The sequence below is a fragment of the Pristis pectinata genome, chromosome 16 (genome assembly GCF_009764475.1).
Source record: "Pristis pectinata isolate sPriPec2 chromosome 16, sPriPec2.1.pri, whole genome shotgun sequence".
Taxonomy (NCBI): domain Eukaryota; kingdom Metazoa; phylum Chordata; class Chondrichthyes; order Rhinopristiformes; family Pristidae; genus Pristis; species Pristis pectinata.
The window spans coordinates 37,176,594-37,197,273 of record NC_067420.1 but is presented as its reverse complement, the minus strand read 5'-3'; the positions used below and the strand labels follow the sequence as shown (position 1 = coordinate 37,197,273).

Genomic DNA, 20,680 nt, shown 5'->3' with positions numbered 1-20,680 from the left:
CATAAAGCCAGGAGCAGACCACTCAGCCCTTTGAGTCTGCCCTATTAATCAGTTAGAACTTCTCTCATCACTGTCATCTGTACTTTGTCTGCATTAGTCAACTTTTAGTACAGCTGCTGATTAAGATTCATTTATGAGAACAATTGTAAAATAGATCAAGGAAAAAAAATGTACAAAACCTGAAATTGTAAATGGTTAATAATCATCTGCCGGGGTAGTGCTTAAAAATAGATTAGAGATAAATGCATAGTGCTTATGTGTGTGCATGGGGTTCTTGATTGGGGGAGGTGGTGTAATGGGTGAGAGATACACATGTTTTGTTTGGTCGCGCTTCAGGTTGTCTTTTCCTGTGGTTGAACTTGCTTCAGTGGTTTGCTCTATATCTTATTGTGTTGTTTTAACATTCCCTTTCAAGGCAAGAGAACACAGGAAGTTTGCTGTAGCAGAGGGAGATCATCTCACAATGCTCAACATCTATGAGGCCTTCATTAAGGTTTGAATTCAGTAGTTTTGTTGAGGTTAAAGCAGTTACAGAGTCTCTCTGATCATGGATAAAGTAATGGAAAGTGATAGTTGACCTGTATTGTATTAAATAGAGCTGCAACATTTATACTGAAATACCACCTATAATGTAAAAAAATGTCCCAAATCACCTTCCAGGAGTGTCCTTAAAAGATAAATAATTCTGAGCCGTCTAAGGAGAAATTCAGACTGGTGACCAAAAGCTTGTTCAAGTAAGGCAAGTTTGAAGAAGTGAGTTAAAAGGAAGAAAAAGAATTGAAGAATTTCAGGGATGGAATTTAAAGGGCTGAGAAACTCGGGGTATGGCTGTCTTGATGGAGCCATTAATGTTGGATCAGGCCAAAACTGGAAGAATGTCAGGAGGATATATGGCTGCTGGAGAAAGTAACAGAGGCAGAGAGGGACAAGGCCATGGGAATTTTAACAACATGGCATTGCTCTACTCAGAGCCAATGTGTGTCAACAAGTGCAGAGGTAATGGGTGAACAAGACTTGGTGGGAATCAGCAAATGACACAAAGTTCTGGATGATCTCAAGTTTGTAAGGAGTAGGATGAGGGAGGTCAATCAGGAGTGCACGGGAGTTAAGGCTAGAGGTAAAAAAGGCATAGAGTGGGCTCCTGCACCAGATCAGCTGAGTCAAAGTTAGAATTGGTTAACGTTACAGAGGTGGGAATAAATAGTCTTGATTATCGGACAGATAGCTTTAGCACTATTAAAGCTTGCCCAGGAGTAATTGTTTCATAGAAATAGCCCATCAAGTTTGTGTCCCTTTCAATGCTTTATAGGTTAAAGCAATTCCCAATATTGGACTGGGCTTTGGAACCAGAGAGTCCCATTGCAGATTGTCCTGGGTTAACTGAACACAGCTGAAGTACTCAACGCCTTTTTTTAAGGAAAGTGTTCCCCAACATTTGCTAATTGTCAGTAAAATCTTTCTTGAAAAGTGCACAGCTGTGTGAGGAAAGCATCTGGTTCAGAGGTGATGCTTACCTGAGTCAAATAGTTTGCACGTAAATCACCGACTCCCTTGTACACTGCATGTAAGACAGTGAGGCTGTGGGTATCTGAACCATATCTCAGCTAAAGCCTTAAGGAGAAGAGGGGAGAAAAATGAGGAATATAAAAGGTGGGCAAATATATTTTTAAGGACATAATATATAGGGTTGCTTATATCAAGGGGCTGCAGTAAAGCAGGTTTATATATTGTCTCTAGTGGCTTGTTGCAATACCATTTAACTCCATTCATCAAAGTGGAGAGTGTAGGGGTTATAGGTTTTCAAGCACAGGTGAAGAATGGTCAAATTTAGGAATGGGTTTTATGACATTTAAGTTGCTATATAGATGTAAGTTGTTGTTACTGATATTTATCATTTTAGGTAATATACCTTCATCCATTCCTATGTTCTTAAATTCTTTCCTTTTGGGGGTATCTGTGATGAGTTAAAAGGTTAACGCTGTCAGTATCTCTCTGTCTGTTGTAGCACAATAAAAACTCGCAGTGGTGCCAGAAACATTTCTTAAATTACAGAGGACTTGTGAGAGCTACAACAGTCCGGGAGCAACTGAAAAAGTTACTGTCCAAATTCAGAGTGCCAAAGAAATCAAGCGAAGGTAAGGATGGCCAGAGCATTTGAAATGTACACAAATTAATTTCATGGTTAAAGGTGTCCCTTTTGTTCTTTTTTGGACATTGCTGGTCGGGCCAATATTTATTGTTCATCCTTAATTGCCCTTGAACTGACCACCATTTCAGTTAAGAGTCAACCACATTGGTATGTCTGGAGTCACATCTGTGAGGAACTGAGGGCACATTTCCAACTCTGAAAGACGTTGGTTCACCAGATGTTTTTTGTTATGTCAAACCAATATTTCATGGTGATTATTACTGTATATTCTAGATTAATTTAGTGTTAACTGAATTTAAATTCGCCAGCTGCCTTGATAGGATTCAGACTTTGTGTTCAAATCAGTAAACCACTTCTGGGTTTTATTCCAGCATTTAGCCAGTTTAGCAAACAGTTTAGCCAGTTTGCTCGTTATACTTTTAGCTGACTGTGCGAAAACACAGGTTGATAACAGCTGGCTGTAGCAGCACATTTGGCAATTAGGGCAAACATTGTGGTTTCTTTCAGAAAGGTTTCACCTAGCGCTTGCTGCAAGGGTCTTTACTGAATGCATTTATTCAGTCTTGGAATTGTGCAACCCACAGCCCTTGGCACAGATTAAGTAGTGAAAATTCTTTTTATGGGTTTTTTTTGCTCTTATCAGCAGTACTGAGTGACCAGCTGATGGGAGGGTTGTAAGAAAACTCCAGCTTAGCATATTTTTACTCTCAAGGGACACAGCTGGCGTTTGCTTCCTTTCCCTCCCTCAGCCCTAACAGCTGACTTGCGTCAGGAACTTACTGTGTGCCATGAATTATTGGTGCAGTGCCTCATTCTATCAGTTTGTGGTGCAGTCAGTCCATTGCAATACTGGCCTCTGAGAGCACTTGTAATTCCAATAGATCCCTGACTTAACCTTCCAGGTGCAGATAGTGAATGCACATTACAGCATCAAACTGAGGAGCAAATCAGAGATTATCATCATTCAGGCTGTGGATTTATTGTATCCTTCACTATTGCTTTAATTAGAATTATGAGATAACATGATTATGATAATCTTTTGTCACATGGCAACGTCCAACGCTTGCAGTATTACAGCAAATAGTTCTTGTCCCTATGTATTTTAATATATCAGATACAAGAACTACATTGTGATGATCCTCGGGTTATTTTAAAATGTAATCCTGTAATATGACAGTGCTTACATTAATGACGACAAGCTACTCTCAGAGCAGGGGCACATCTCACTGCAGCTCCAGGCTACCCCAGACGCAGCTCACTGTGAACCTGCTCCAAACCCAGCCCCAGCCGATGTACTCACACCATCCCTAACACAACCCAAGCCATTGTGTTCCTGAACCCAACCTAGCCGGCTTCTCACGGAGAGTGCTGAATCTCTGGAATTCCCTTCCCCAGAGGGTTGTGGAGGGGTATTTATAAAGGGAGTAAATAATTTTTTTGAAAGATCAGGGAACTGAAGGCTTTGGGGAATTGGCACAGAAGAGAAGATGAGGCCTGGGGCAGATCAGCTGTGATCACATTGAATGGTTGGGCAGGGGTGAGGGGCCGAATGGTCTACTCCTGCTCCTATATTCCTGCGTTGTTATTAGATTAGATTAGGTTATAATCATATACACGAGCTCAATGAAATACCTTGTTTGGATGAAGCTCACAGAGTAGAGTCGTGTTTATTGTCAAAGTTGAATTTATTGTCCTATGCACAAGTGCATGTATGCACAGGTACAATGAAAAACTTAATTGCAACAGTATAATAAATACAACAGTAAACACAACGGCGAGTGCAAAAACAACAGAATGGTGCAAAGATTGTAGTGCAGTCTGAGTTACTGCAAAAAGAAATGCGGAAGTGATAATAATAACTGCTTTGGACCTGTCTCTAACCCAGCCCAGACCACTCTTCTCAGCCCCACCAGACCCATGCCCAACCCTACACCAGACCAGGACTCGCTCCACCAGTCACCAGAACACCAGGTTCCAGCACCCGCCCTGGTCCCTCCTCTCTCCCCCACACCACCCCCCCACCCCCCACCCAGCACTAACTTGTAGTTGATACTTTAACTGAGTTAATGTTCTGTGTGAATAAAGAGATTGGTGCCGTGACCATCAGAACGGAAAGATGACCTGCAATGATTTTTCCCCAGGTGACCCAGACCCCATCCTCCGATGTATCGTTTCAGGCTTCTTTGCAAACGCAGCAAAGTTTCATTACAATGGATTCTACAGGTAATGACAATTTTTAATTCTTTTCTGTCTCTGTCTTGTAATCCTCTTTAATGTATGTACCATTTGTCACTATAAATCATTCCAATATAATGTGCACTCCCCTCCAATATTCTATATACCTGTACTCACAACGGCTCTTCAGGAGACCCCACTCTACATCTCTTGGTGAAATATTCTGCTTATTCCTGTCTTTAACAATAACATACAAGTTGTTAAACACCAATTCTATGATATTTTATTCAGCTCTAAACAAAGTCATGGCCACTACAACTCTTGGCCTGAGCACAACCCCTCAGTGAGCATGGGGGAAATGGCTTGGAACTAGATTGCAGCATGCTGTTGTGAGGAGAGACTTGGGAGTGCCTGTGCATGAATCACAAATGGTTGGTCTGCAGGTGCCACAGATTATCAAGAAGGCAAACAGAATGTTGGCCTTTGTTGCGAGAGGGATTGAATTTAAGAGCAGGGAGGTTATGCTGCAACTGTACAGGGTACTGATGAGGCCACAACTCGGGCTACTGCGTGCAGTTCTGGTCTCCTTCCTTGAGAAAAAAATATACTGGCTTTGGAGACAGTGCAGAGGAGGTTCACCAGGTTGATTCCAGAGATGAGGGGGTTAGCCTATGAGGAGAGATTGAGTCGCCTGGGACTATACTCTCTGGAATTCAGAAGAATGAGAGGGGATCTTATAGAAACATATAAAATTATGAAAGGAATAGATAAGATAGAGGCAGGAAGGTTGTTAGGTGAGACTAAAACTCATAGCCTCAAGATTCGGGGGAGTAGATTTAAGACGGAGATGAGGAGGAACTGCTTTTCCCAGAGAGGAGCGAATCTGTGGAATTCTCTGTCCAGGGAAGCAGTGGAGGCTACCTCATTAAATATCTTTAAGACACAGTTGGATAGATTTTTGCATAGTAGAGAAATTGAGGGTTATGGGGAAAAGGCAGGTAGATGGATCTGAGTCCATGGCCAGATCAGCCGTGATCTTATTGAATGGCGGAGCAGGCCCAACAGGCCAGATGGCCTCCTCCTGCTCCTATTTCTTATGTCCTTGTGTTCTAACTACTGTCCCTGGCCGCAGTCCAGTGACTTGTCAGGAGCTGCATTAGTATGGCTGTTTGGTGAGGGACACAATGCTCTTTAACCCTGATACCCTCTAATTGAATTGTAAATTGGTTTACCGAGGTGCAGTGAAAAACTTTGTTTTGCATGCCATTCATACAGATCATTTCAACACATCTGTACATCAAAGGAAAAGCAATAACAGAATACAGAACATAGTTTTACAGTTACGGAGAAAGCGCAGTGCAGGCAGACAAATAAAGTGCAATTGAATACCCTGCCAACAAATGCTGTCAAGACAAAGACCTAAATACAGTAAAACTCCAATAATCCAGTAGTCGGCTCTTTGGAAATCCCGACAGTTTGGCATCTTACTCACTGGGTGCTGATTCCTGAACTTCCTTCTACTCACCAGGTCTCCTTTGGTTGGAAAAACATAAAGGCAGGGTATTGTCTAAATGGGGAGATTGGGGAATATCGAAGTACAAAGAGGCCTGGCTGACCTTGTCACAAAAAACAAACATGCAGGTACAGTAAGCAATTAAGAAGGCAAGGGCTTTCATTCCAAGAGGTGTTGAGTACAGGTGCAAGGACGTTTTGCTGCAACTATGCAGAGCTCTGAGGAAACCATACCAGGAGGTTTGCTCTCCTTACATGGATAAACTAGCTAAAGAGGGAATACAGCAAAGGTTCACCAGACTGATTCCTGGGATGGCAGGTCTGTTGTATGAGGTGAGACCAGGCGTGTATCTAGTACAGTATAGAAGAGCAGGTGTGTATCTAATCCAGTATAGAAGAGCAGGCGTATATCTAGTACAATATAGAAGAGCAGGAGTGTATCTAGTACAATACAGAAGAACAGGCGTGTATCTAGTACAGTGTAGAAGAGCAGGCATGTATCTAGTACAATATAGAAGAGCAGGCGTGTATCTAGTACAGTATAGAAGAGCAGGTGTGTATCTAGTACAATATAGAAGAGCAGGTGTGTATCTAGTACAATATAGAAGAGCAGGAGTGTATCTAGTACAATACAGAAGAGCAGGCATGTATCTAGTACAGTGTAGAAGAGCAGGCGTGTATCTAGTACAGTGTAGAAGAGCAGGCGTGTATCTAGTACAATATAGAAGAGCAGGCGTGTATCTAGTACAGTATAGAAGAGCAGGCGTGTATCTAGTACAGTATAGAAGAGCAGGAGTGTATCTAGTACAATATAGAAGAACGTCACAGGATCTCATTAAAATGTACTGTATAAACTTCTGACAGGGCTAGACAGAACCGGATGTGGGAGAATGTTTCTGCTTGCGGTGTCCAGAACAGGGGTCACACTCTCAGATATGGGGTCAGATCTTCACTCAGAGGATAGTGAACCCATAGAATTCTCTATCACTGAAGGCAGTGGTTGCCAAATTACTGAATATATTTAAGGAGATAGATTTTTAGATACTAAAGGCATCAAGGGGCATGGTGAGACAGTGGAAATATGGTATTAAAATAGAGAATCAGCTGTGATTATGTTCAAAGGCAGGGCAGGCCTGAAGGGCCAAATGGCCTGCTTCTGCTCCTATTTCATAAGTTTCTATGTTTCTCCAGCTTGCACTGTTTGTAAAGACATATTGGTAAAAATAAAATTAACTAAAAATCTATTTTTTTCAAAGGACCATCCGAGATGATTATGAGCTCCACATTCATCCAACATCTGTACTCTATGGTGAGAAGGAACCACAGTGGTGAGTTTGACTCCTGTGAATAAAAGTACATCATTTTTGTTTCAGTATCTTATGAAATAAAAGTTGTTAATTTATTAAACCCTTACTGTTGCATTCTATCTGTCTTCCATGACATCAGGGTTGTGTACAATGAGATCATCCAGACTTCGAAGTACTTTATGAGGGATGTGACTGCAATCGAGTCTTCGTGGTTGCTAGAGTTAGCCCCACACTTCTATCAGCAGAAAACCGTAAGCATTTCCTGTCACCTACTCTGTTTAGAAGTGTATCCTATTACTGGACAATAGGCTGTAAAACATAATGGTTACCTTGGATAACAGATTGAAAACTTATTACAGTCAAAGTAGCAGTGTGATTAAGTTACCCATCTAGTATAAATACCTACGGAATACTGAAAGGCCTGGATACAGTGGACGTGGAGAGGATGTTTCCATTAGTAGGAGAGTCTAGGATCCGAGGGCACAGCCTCAGAATAAAGGGACGTCTGTTTAGAACTGAGATGACGAGGAATTTCTTCAGCCAGAGGGTGGTGAATCTGTGGAATCTGTTGCCTCAGAGGGTTGTGGAGGCCAAGTCATTGGGTGTATTTAAGGGAGAGATTGGTAGGCTCTTGATTGGTAAGGGGATTAAGGGTTAAGGGGAGAAGGTGGGAGAATGGGGTTGAAAACAAAATCAGCTATGAATGACTCGATGGGCCAAATGGCCTAATTCTGCTTCTATGGTCTTATGATCTGGGAACATAAATTTGAATGGGAATTTAAATGAAATAAGTAAATAAATCTTGACTTAAAAAGCTTGGATTATTAATGATGACCATGATATTACCAGATTGTTATTAAAACCTTTCTTGTCCATTATTGTCCTTCAGGAAAGGAAATCGGCCAATTTACCTGGTCTGACCCATGCCAAATGATCAATTCTTGGCTGACCTTTGAAGTGGCCAAGCAAACTATTCCTTTAGGGACAGTGTGGGATGGCTCATATATGCCGCATTTACATAGAAATAATGTGTCACAAAAGTGGAACATTTCAAATGAAGCCGACCTTTCTACTAAAATACAAAATCTATCTTCCAATTTATCCTCTGGGTTTGGCTTTTCCACTCCCATTGGAAAAAAAAAAGCTTATATTTAAGTCGAGCCAAATCACATCCTCAGCATGTTCCAAAATGCTTCACAGTCAATAAATTAGTTTGGAGGTGTCTTCGCTGTTGCTATTGCAGGAAGGTGCAGCATCCAGTTCACACCCAACAATAGTCCACATATGGGAAACGAGGAGCCAATTAACCCTTTTATTTGGTGTTTGTGGAAGGAACGGTGGCATTTTTTGTTTTGTGCTTCCCCTAAAAGGAAGGAGCCACTGCCTTCAGCAGAGAGAAGTGGTGAAAACTAGCAAAAGAAGATACTCTTCATAAAGTAAATCTTTGTGCACCTAATATTGTTTCTTTTGTTTTGTCTGCTTCCAGTCCATTTCTCAGATGTCAAAGAAATCTCGGGTTACCTGATGGTTTGTTCTGCAATTCCACTCACGCCTGCAAGTGACAAGCCAATCAGCTACACGCAAAGCCAGATTGTATTCTTTTTCCCCCATCTGTGAATGAACTTTGATGCAGCTCATGTCATCAGTTTATTTATTGGGTAAATTTAGGAAGCCAAGTTCACACTGGAATGCCTAAACTGCAGGGCCAGAGCCCTGGTAGTCCAGCTATTGAAGGCAAGGCACTCAGTTCTATCTAAGCTTTATTCGCTGGTTAGTCCAGTTTGATTTTAATCAGCCTGAAAATTTGGAGAGGGCTGTTTTAGCACTGCTTCATTTGAGCATTAGTTCTAAATCTGAACACCAAGATCTGCTAGTATCAGCAAAGCAAGATATGTATAAGTTAATTGAGGGCATGGATTTAAACTTAGTCAGTTATGCCTCCATGATGCAAACTTGTCTCATTAATAGGATAAATAGCTTTAGACAAACCTATCTAACTACATATGATGTACATAGTCAAGTAGCCCACTCATTCTGTGTCCAGGCTGTGGGTATAGGAACATTGTAGGTTATGATGTAAAGCATCTTTCACAAATAGTATCTCTTAGGAAATAAGTAAGTCAGGGCTTCCAGAACAGTCCATGCGTATTTATAGCCACAATAAATGCACATTTTCTTGTTCATTGCGTAACCTTCATCTTCTTCTGTGAAGAATATTGCTTTCAACAACAATGCTGAGTGGATGTGCTTGTACCTTAGTCTTTGTGTATTATAAGCATTCCTGGCTGTACATGTTCCTTGTCATTTTTTTAATACAGCAAATAAATCCATCGTGTTAAGCTCTGGTGTGGGATTTGCATTTCCTTCAGGTTGTTTTCTGTCACCATGACCAACATAACACCAGAGTCCAAGCCCATTTCTCCTCTTGAAAAAAAATTTCATTTTTGGCTAAGTTACTAAACAGAAGATGGAAACAGGAGACTATCATTCAGCACCTCAAACCTGTTTCTGCCACTCAGGGAGGTTGTGCCTGGCCTGTGGCCGAACCTTTTCCTCTTATTCCTTAATATCTCAGGTTAACTAAAACCTAGTGCCAATTGGTGTTAATGAATGAGGATTCTAAACTTCTCCACAAAGAAATGTGTTCTAATTGTTCCTGACAAGCATGCCACTAGTTTTAGATAATTACTTATAGACTTAGACTGCTTAATCAGTGGGAACAGTTTTGCGCTATGTTTTCCTGAAAACTTCAGTTAAATCAGCTCTTAACTCTATAAATTCCAGGGAATAAAACACTCATTTGGATCATTTTATTTTCCCCTCGTAATTTAAAGCTTGTAGATCAGGTACTTCTGGTAAATTTACACAGTGCTCCCTCCCAAATATGTTTCCTAAAATGGGGTGCCCAGAACTTCTCAGTATGTCAGATGTGCTATAAATAAATACTCACAGCAAGGGTGACAAGCGCACACACACATACACACACTATCTGCCCCCATTTGAATCACATTTCATATTTCCTATCTTAAGATGTGTGGATTCACTGGCCTTCAAAAGTTTAAACTTATTGGTGGTTGAATCACATATGGAATATCAAGATCTGATAAATGAGTATCAGTGAGGATTAACTATCATTTGTTAATCATGTTATCAGTGAGAATTAACTGTCACATGATAAAGGAACTCAGAGTATGATTTCTGACCACAAGAAGCCTCCAGGATTGCCCCTTGATCACCCAGTAAAACTTCGTGTTGGCTTCTGCAATCTTCTGCCATGACTGACCTTATTAAAGTGTTTTCTGTTCACTTCCTTTTCCTTCCACCTCATACGTTGGGGAAGAAAATTTGCCACCGTTATAAATAGCTATTCTGGTATCAAACTAAATTAAAATCTAAAGCAGATGGTCTGCACTGTGGCTAATTTTACATCTAATGCAGAGGGAGAGAGCTTTGGAAGAGGTTGCCTTGGGAAAACCACTAAAGGAACCTGCAGTACTCCAGAAAGGAAGTAATTAATTCTGCAAGTATTTAAGGGTGGCAGTGAGTTTGGTATCAGTCAGCATTTGAAGTAAAGAAATGAGGTCTTCATCACAACAGTAAATAAGGAAATTAGGATGATGATTTTAAAAAATTGGCATAGCCATCTCATGAAAAGAGAAGCGAGGCATCGAACTGGAAGAGACAGATAACTCAAAGTGACATTCAGTCTGTTCATCCTGTCGCTTGACTCTGTTCAAGGCCAGGTTGTATTTATTTGTCTTCCTTTTAGCAGAAGATCAAGGGTGTGTCTCCTGTTGAAGCTGGAGTACACCAGTCAATGTTTGAACCAAGTTACCAGTCATTGCTGGTATGTTCTTATGTTATCAGCTTTAAGTGAGAAAGAGCGGAAGACTTAGTGTACCATCAGCTACAGTGTAAATTTGCCAGAATGATGGCAGGGCTAAACAGATTAACTGGACCGCATAACCAGTTGCAAACACTTGTGTTTACTCAACTAAATAACACCTTAATCATCTAAACTTAAGGTATTTAAAAGTTTAAAAAAGTTTTTAGGGTAAAGGATAGAAACAACTTGGGGTGAGTTCAGTGCAAGGGAATAAAGCAAGGGGTAGTTTTGATGAAAAGTGATTGAGCTGAAACATTAACATAACTTCTCTCACCACAGATGCTTCCTGACCTGCTGAGTAAATCCAACAATTTCTGTCTTCATTTCTGGTATCTGCAGTTTTTTGTTTTTCAAACAAAACTAAACCTATATCGTTCGGAGCTGATGTCAGGAAGCATTTTGTCACGCAGAAGTTAATGGAAATATGGAAAAGTTTCCTTTAAAAGGCTTTTGTGATCGGGACAGCAAATAAAGATGTCAAAACTGAACTGGACGGTAGTTGTTAAGTGGGGTAGTAGAACCAAGGTGGACAGACAGAATTAAGCCACAATATTATTGAATGACAGAACAGTCTTGAAGAGTTAAAAGGCCAATTTCTATTCTAGTGGCTTCTGTTTAAAGGCAGTTCTTTTTAATTTCCTAAATGTGCATTAAAAAATTTAAAATGGACTTGGGGACATAGAGATAAAGAAGTATGGATTTAAATCGGTATGATGCAATGTCCTCAAGTGTTTCAACTGTTAATTGTACAACGGGATTGACGTTCCTCTGACATGAGTTCAATCTCCACCATTGCTGGTGGGGAGTTTAAAAGTTAAATTAATTAAATAAATTGTGGAATAAAAGGCTCATATCAGTTAGCCTTGATATTTTTCAAGTTTTCAAGTTTATTGTCATGGGCATACGTACCCAGGGTGTAAATGCCATGAAAATGAGCTTTTTTGCAGTACCGTACATCACAGATGTGACAACTATAAATTAATGTAAATTAACATCAATTATACATAATTTACATGACAAAATAAAAACAAACATAACGGCATTAGTGCAAGTTGAGGGAAATACAGTCCGAGGTAGTGTTAGGGCTTTTCAGGTCGGTTCAAGAACTTGATGTCAGTGGGGAAGAAGCTGTTGTTGAACCTCGAGGTGTGGGTCTTGTCAAAACAAACTGGTCACTAAAGAAGGAAACCTGCTGCCTTTACCCAGTGGGATCCAGATGTAACTCCACACCCACAACAATCTGAGTGAGTCCTTACTGTCTCTGAAGTGGCCCGGTGAGGCACTCAGCTCAGGATGTGCTGTTGATGCTCTTATGCCATGAATGAATTGAGAAAAAATAATCAAGAGAAAATTTCACTCTTGTTCCCTTGATTGAACCCTTTCCACTGTGAACTTCCATTTTATACATTTCCATTGAAGGAAATAATCAAATATTTTCTGAACTCAAAGCAATATTCACTGCCTTGAGATCATCTACCAACTCAGTTATAATTGCAAGCTCCCTGTGTGTAAACGAACCAACCTTTGCAGTGCACTTACTGAACCTGGTGAGTTATAACATGGGGACATTTACAGAAGGATGCAAATCACCTTTGCTTTAACAAATACAATCCTACAATATCACTTACCTGAAATCAAGTTTTCAGTGGGTTTTACTCAAATTTATACAAACAGCATTTTAACTGCATTTTTGCTGGTTTTATTGAATCCAGGATTTTCATTTTATTGATGGGTCAATTAATATAAATAAGATGTTTACATTATATAAATGTTAATAAGATGCCTCAATGTAAAAAAGATAGCTGTTTCATTTTGTATCCACTGATTTTCAAATTCACTTTATAATGACTGCTGTCATATTGACTTCCTTAACTGATCTCTCCATGGTTACTCCCTCCACCTCATTTCTTTCTATAGCACAGGAAGTTTTTTTTTAACTGAGAAAGACTTGGAAAAAAAATGGTAAAAGTTGCCATTGTATAATTTGTGATAAAAAGACATCTGTGTGATTCCAGATAGTTATTGGTGTTTATGTAAGATACAACATCTCTCACTCTCTCTCTCTCTATCTATCTCTCTCTCTCTCTCTCTCTCTCTCTCTCTCTCTCTCTCTCTCTCTCTCTCTCTCTCTCTCTCTCTATCTATCTATCTATCTATCTATCTATCTATCTATCCGTCTATCTGTCTCTCTGTCTCTCTGTCTCTCTATCTCTCTGTCTCAATCTATCTTTATCTCGCTCTCTCTGGCTCTCTCTCATATTCTAATTAGGAGTAACTAATTTCCCAATATGAAACGGTCCCTGTGTTCCCCTTCCCATGATAATATAAAAAACTGTTCTGATCTTTTTATTATATCCAAGATTTTTAGATGTGATGTTGCTGCTTGTGCATCTACACAAATTCAGCCAATTCAAAGAAACTGACACAGCAGGTTATTACAACAGGCATAACGCAGTACTACAAAGATTTACTATTAACTTTAGGGCAGTGGACACAGCACTTAGTGTCCTATTAATAAGTTTGACCCACATGCACCAGTTTCCTCCCAGAGATGTGCTGGTTGGTAGGTTAATTGGTTACTGTAAATTGCCCCTAATGTCAGTATGTAATAGGAGAACTGGTATGGAATTGATGGGCATGTGATGTAAGTAGGGGAATGAGACTGATGATTACCTGGAGATCTAGTACAAACACGATAGATTAAATGGCCTTTCTTCTCCATCATAACAAAACCTACATAAACAGATCTAATCTGCAGCACCATCAGAAAGTTCCATATTGGCAATCACTATACCAGATTCAAGACAGTTAATACTTAACATAAATATGACAACCAACTTGATTTTAAGTGTTACATCACTTTATAATAACCCAATATTATAAAGAAAAAATGGCCTGCAGGAACTTTGCAAAATTAATTTCATAGTTATGTTTTTGGATTAAGTCCCTAGGTTTGATTTTCAGTTGAAAATATATAAAAAGTGCTTCCCTTTGAAGTTTAATCAACTGAAGAATAGGTTTGTTCAATACTTTATGTGATAAATTTAGAAAATTGGTCTTCATTTAGCTTCTGTTCACTCTATTTGTTACACAGAAAATGTGGAAATTGTAGTTATTACGTCAGCTATATAATTTTATACAAATTTAAAATTCCAATTCTGACGTCCAATTTCTTGCATAGTTTGACTTTTTTTTAGTTGTTCACAGGATGTGGATATCATTGGTCATGCTGTCATTGATTGTCCATATACCTCTGAGGGCTGTAGGTGTAAACTCACACACACTAGACCTGCTAAGGGCAACAGATTCCCTTCTATGAAGGATATTAATTAACTAGGTTGGTGTTATTGTACAACCCAGTGTTTCACGGTTACGATAATGGGCAGCACAGCGGCACAGCAGTTAATGCTGCTGCTACCCAGGTTCGATCCTAACCTCCAGAGCTGTCTGTGTGCACATTCTCCTTGTGACCGACTGGGTTTCCCAAAATTTTCTAGTTTCCTTTCACATCCCAAAGACATGCTGTTTGCGAGGTTACTTGGCTACTGTAAATTACCTTTAGATTAATGGCAAAAAGAATTAAATGTTTGATGGGCTTGTTAGAGAAAGAATAAATTGCTGGGGTGCAGTAAGTGAGAGACAGAATGGGACTAATGGGATTGCTCCCCTTGGAGCTGACCTGGACGTAAGGGGCCAAAATGCTGCCTCCTATATCATTATCTCTAAGATGCTGCCTAAAACCTACATTTTATATGAAATATTTGGTCCTTTTAGGCTTGGTTTGCATTTTTGTCTAATGACATTCCTGTGAATTGCCTTGGGACATTTTACTGTGTTCACTACAAATCATTGTTATAGCTCCAGAGAAAACAATACCCATTTTGTTGTAGTTATTTTGCCTGCTTGTCGTTTTTGGTAGTATTATCTTAGCATCGTTTGTATTATTGAACCAACTCCAATTAACTTGAAAAAATTGGATTCCAACTCAGCATATAATAAAGGTAGTGTCTTGGCAGCCCATTAACTCTGTGAAAAGAGGAAATAGAATTGCATTTCTCTTGGCCTCCAAGCATCCCAGTGTATTCTAAGGCGAATACAATCCTTTTGATGTGGGCTCACTCTTGTAACACAGGAACACAGCAGCCATTTTGTGTCCAATAAGCACCCACCAACAGCAGTGAGAAAATAATCATTTAACTTGCTTTTTTTTTGAAGTTGATTGGAGCAATAATATTAGCCAAGACACTGGGAATAACTCAGATGCTCTATTTTGAACTACTGCATTGGGATCTTTTCATGACCAGCTGAGATAGAGTCCTAGGGGTGCAGGCACATAGTTCCCTGAAGGTGGTGACAAAGGTAGACAGGGTGGTGAACGCCTGCCTTCATCGGTCAAAATATTGAGTACATGAGTTAGGACATCATGTAACAGCTGTACAAGACGTTGGTAAGGCCACATTTGGAGTACAGCGTACAGTTCTGGTCGCCCTGCTATAGGAAAGATGTCATTAAACTGGAGAGGGTTCAAAACAGATTTACAAGTGGAGGGCTTGGGTAATGAGGTGAGGTTGGATAGGCTGGAAACTTTTTCCCTAGGGTGTAGGAGGCTGATGGGTGACCTGAAACAGGTTTATAAGATCATGAAGAACATAGATAAGGTGAATAGCCGAAGTCTTTCCCCCTTCATCGTTGAAGTTGAGTATAGGAGTTGGGACATAATGTTGTGGTTGTATAAGTCGTTGGTGAGGCCGTACTTGGAGGACTGTGTACAGTTTCAGTCACCCTGTTATAGAAAGGAAGTGGTTAAACTAGAAAGCATGCAGAGAAGATTTACGAGGATGTTGCCAGGATGAGAGGGCCTGAGTTATAGGGAGAGGTTGGCCAGGCTAGGTCTTTATTCCTTGGAGTGTAGGAGAATGAGGGTGACCCTATAGAGGTTTTTAAAATCATGAGGGGCATTGATAAGGTGGATGATAACAGTCTTTTCCCCAGGGTAGGGGAGTCCAAAACTAGACGGCATAGGTTTAAAGTGAGGGGGGCAAGATCCAAAAGGGACCCGAAAGGCAACTTTTTCACAAAGAGGGTTGTATGGACAAGCTGCCGGAGAAAGAGGTAGAGGCAGGTACAATTACGGCATTTAAAAGGCATTTGGACAGGTAACATGGATAGGAAAGGTTGAGAGGAATGTGGGCCACATGCAGGCAAATGGGACTAGCTCAGGTAGGCAACTTGGTCGGCGTGGACACGTTGGGCTGAAGGTGCGGAATAATTGTGACTCCAGGGTAAAGTCCAAAAGAGAGCATCTCTAACAGGGCAGCACTCGCCAAGTACTGCACTAAAATCGCAGCCTTCCAATCTCCTTTCTTTTCCTCGAGTCTCTTGCGTATAGGTCTTAAACCCAGAGCGAATAAGAAAGTTACAAATTGACCCTTGGTTGTCATCAGTGTGTTCACGACCCTGCAGTAAAGAAAATACAAACAAAAGATACAGCTCACCTTCTTTTAACCACAGTACTATGCAGACAGCAGGCACATGTTTCCAACTAATGGAAATTAAATGTTCTTTTTATAACAATTGAGGAACACTGAGTGCTGTCATAGAATTGGAATGCAAGTTAGAACTCTGCCAGGAACAATATGTAAACGTTCACAAAGCCGTAGAATTCGGATCAGGTAACCATGACAAGAGATTGCTGTGACATCATGAGATTTTTTTTCATTCATGTTCTGATTTGGATCAGGGAATAATATGGTTGGCACTTTGCATTGATTGTAAATAATTGTTTCCACAGTGACACCTATGGTTAGTAAGTGAACCGCAGGAGGAGAAGAAATTGGAGTTCTGGAGATGTGAGGGAGAATTTCAAGCATTGTTAGAAATTGAGACAAGCATTTAAAAGACATCTTGAAATGGGAAGAACATATTTATACAGCAAGAGGAAAGTTTTTAAGCACCTAAAGAGATATAAGAGCAGATGACCAAATGCTTAGTCAATAAAGTGGATTTTAAGGAGGTTTAAAAGAGGAAAGGGAGTTTTTGGAGGGAGCCTCAGAATTTAGGGTTTTCACCACTCGAGGCAATGGTGGAGTAGTGGATGGTCCAGAGTCTCGAATTTGAGAAACACAGTGATGTCGGAGGCTTCTAGGGCCGGAGGAGATTACAGAGTTCGAGTGGGACAAGGCTGTCACAGAACTGGAAAGCATGGATGGTAATTTTAAAATTGAGAAGCTGCTTATCTAGGAGTCAACATAAGCTGCTGAGAACTGGAGTAAGGACAGGTGAACAGCATGCATGATTCTTAGTCTGTGCAAGGTCCCAGCTGAATGTACCACATTCTGGTCAGGAAGCAGTAGCCAAGATCACTACTCATGGTTTCCATCCAGTGAATCCTGCTGGAAAATGCATGAATGAATATTTGGTGAGGGCACTGACACGCATATCTATGTTGTCCCAACCCTTTACAGTTGGATACCCTGCCAAAACTCATTGCCTACTCTCACATATTGCTCTTTGGGTGAGGTAACCTAGTTTAGCAACACCATCGACAGAAATGATGGACAGTTCAAACAATTGAGCATGTTATCAAACAGAGCAGAGAATTTATCCATACACTTATGCTATTAACTTTGTTCTATGCCATTTCATAATTTTTTTATATACACAGTTAACAATTTAGCATATTTGTTGACTTGAAAATTGCCAATTTACAATTACATCTTGTAACCATCTCCACTGAAGTGGGAAGCTGTTCTTTACCGATATTGACACCACAATGTAAATTAAGAGATATTATGTCAGCTGCACAAAGAAAGTTTTATTAAACTAAAATCTTGTAAGCTTGTGACTAGAAATGATTTTTAATTACATTTTCTGTTATGGACCAGAAATGAAATATGCTTTTAATAAGCTATGATTCACTACAAAGAGACATGATGTATGATCCTTACCCCTTACTCTGAGCTCCAGGTAGTCTCAAACCATGGTAGCCTAGCTCTGGAAATTCTGGAGACACACACACAAGAGACTGCAGATGCTGGAATTTGGAGCAACAAACACAAAGCTGGAGGAACTCCACAGGTCAGGCAGCATCTGTGGAGGGAAACGGACAGTCGATGTTTTGGGTTGAGACCCAAGATGTTTCGACCCGAAACGTCGACTGTCCATTTCCCCCCTTTGATGCTGCCTGACCCGCTGCATTCCTCCAGCTTCTTGTTTGTTGCTGGAAACTCTGGCACCATTTGCATTTAAATTTATCGCGTGGTGTATCTCTTTTCCCCACAAGGTTACGTCATGCTGGGGAAAAAATTCTAAAACAGAACACAATCTGCACTGACAAAACTGTTTCAACATAGTAAACATTCATGTGAGAGAAGCGATACTAGACAATACAAAACCACACAGAAAGATATTTAAGCAACCAATAATGTTTTATTGGTTTAAGTAATGACTTAAAAGTGGAGGGGGGAGGGGGTGGTGGATTCCAGAGTTGTATCAGCATCACTGACATGAGATTTGTGTAACTGAACTGGAATTTAAATATTATAATTTTTTAAAGATTGCTGGAAAAACTCAGCGGGTCAGATGGAGGGAGGTGCCGGGGTGGTGCTTCAGGGCATGGAGCAGATGGTAGAGCCACTGCCTCACAGCTCTAGTGACCCGGTTCAATCCCGACCTCCAGTGCTGTCAATCTGGAAATGCCATGTTCTTTCCTGTGACCCTGTGGGTTTCCCCCGGGTGCTCCGGTTTCCTCCCACATCCCAAAGACATGCAGGTCGGTAGGTTATTTGGTCACTGATTGCTTCTAATGTGTGGTGCTTCTAATGTGTGGTACCTCTAATGGGCGAGTTGCAGATTTTTTTTTGGGAGGGCAGAGTTGCTAGAAACGTGAGCAGAAGAGGTTGCAGGGGTTGTTAGTGCGGCAATGGGGTTGCACTATGAGTTCATACAGAATTGATGGGCAGAATGTCCACCCGTGTCAGTACTTTAAGCCAAAAATCTGCAGATGCTGGAAATCTGCAATAAAAACAGAAAATGCTGGAACTACTCAGCAGGTCAGGCAGCATCTGTGGGCAGAACAGGGAGTCATCCACCCGACACATTAACTTTGTCTCTGCTTCCACAGATGCTGCCTGACCTGCTGAACGTTTCCAGCATTTTCTGTTTTTTTTAAAAATCGCAGTTTAAACTTTACATTTGATGCTGGGAATCTCCGTGAATTTCGTTTCCGTACGGCTGACAAACTATAGCTTATGAAGAAAAACAACAAAAAACAGTAAAAAAAAAAGTAGAAATTTAATTAGTTATTTAGTATAAGGCACAATGCGACCACGGAATGTCAATGGTAACGTGGACTAAGATTTCGCTCGGACAGTATTGAGGAGCGTATGAAGACCTTTGGTTCCATGCAAATTAATACGAGCCTCGGGGGCAGGGGGGACCTCAGCGAGCCAGGCAGTTTCGGGTCGAGACCCTTCATCTGGACTGAAAGAGTAGAGGGGAGATAGTCAGCATAAAGAGGTGAGGGGAAGGGTTGGAGCAAGAGCGATAGGTGGATGCAGGTGAGGAGGGGGTGATAGGCAGAAGGTTGAGGGAAGGGGAGGGAACAGCGACAGAGGCCGGGAGGCGATCTTGTTTGTCGCTCCAGTGATAATAAATCTGACTGATTCCAGCATCCGCGGTCTCTTGTGTCTCCGGTTTTGACTCTATGACTGTTTCTTTGATTGAAAGCCTTTTATCAGTCTGTCGATTGGATCAATTTACCAACAACAGTATAACACGCAACCGAACCGACCAGTGGGTACAAAGGAACACTCTGACTGCTTAGCTCAGGAATCTAAGCTCTTTTATACACCAATAACAGAACGACAAAAAAATCTCCGTTTTTTAATGTGTGTATTTTTTTTCTGCACTTTGACACATAATACGCTTGTAACAACTTTTTCCCCCTGATAATGATTTCCTGATCTCTCTGCTAACAGACACAAGCCTCTAAGATTAGGATGAGGGCAATGGGGGGAGGCGGATGGGAGTGACCTCTGGTCGCTGAGGAATAGATACTACTAGCGATTACCAAGACGGTCTGTGTGTCAGAGGGGATTCCCGCAGATCAGGAATGAAAGTTTAAAGTCAGAGGGAGAGAGGGAGGGAGGGGAAATCAGCAATACCCTGGCAACCAGAGAGAGAGAGAGTGAGACAGAGACATTACCGTCAGCCACTTGGAGAGAAAGCGATCACCAGCCACTCAGCTGAAAGGGACCAGCGGCAACAAAAATAACAGGTATAAGGCGCTCATTTCAAACGCGCAGCACACCCTCCGACCGCGCAGACAACACTTAGGCAAACGCCACCTTCTCTCACAAGCGGGCTGTTCAACAGGACCAAAGACAACTCCTTTGTGACACAGCTTGACGTGTCTTTCTGTTTCCAAAGACGCGCCGTTTCGTGATATTTGACTGCCGGAGAGAGAAGTGCGTTGGCATGCAGCAGAGGCAGAAACAGTTGTGGCATTTAATAAATATCAAGAGGGCGTCCTGTATGGGGATTTCTTTTACATCATCCTGAACGGGGATTAAATGGAAATTAAAGCGTTTTGGTGTGTTTTTTAATTGGGTCGGAGAACCGTGGATTTGAACATCGGTAGACTTGCAGACA

The 20,680-nt window shown here is 41.0% G+C and overlaps 2 protein-coding genes across 3 annotated transcripts in view; both read left to right on the top strand.

Annotated features, from left to right (window-relative positions):
* Positions 1–9,455, top strand: part of dhx35 (DEAH-box helicase 35) — a 52,658-nt gene extending 43,203 nt beyond the window's left edge. The window contains exons 17-22 of the mRNA XM_052031349.1: positions 416–493; positions 2,006–2,135; positions 4,291–4,372; positions 7,093–7,164; positions 7,283–7,394; positions 8,630–9,455. Of these exons, the coding sequence (XP_051887309.1) occupies positions 416–493; positions 2,006–2,135; positions 4,291–4,372; positions 7,093–7,164; positions 7,283–7,394; positions 8,630–8,668 (513 nt within the window). The 3' untranslated portion in view covers positions 8,669–9,455. The remainder of the gene's footprint in view (positions 1–415; positions 494–2,005; positions 2,136–4,290; positions 4,373–7,092; positions 7,165–7,282; positions 7,395–8,629) is intronic.
* A 10,673-nt stretch (positions 9,456–20,128) lies between these two features.
* Positions 20,129–20,680, top strand: part of LOC127578731 (zinc fingers and homeoboxes protein 3-like) — a 109,471-nt gene continuing 108,919 nt past the window's right edge. For both annotated transcript variants that reach the window (XM_052031117.1, XM_052031119.1), the window contains exon 1: positions 20,129–20,306. The gene's annotated coding sequence lies outside the window, so the exon portion shown is untranslated. The remainder of the gene's footprint in view (positions 20,307–20,680) is intronic.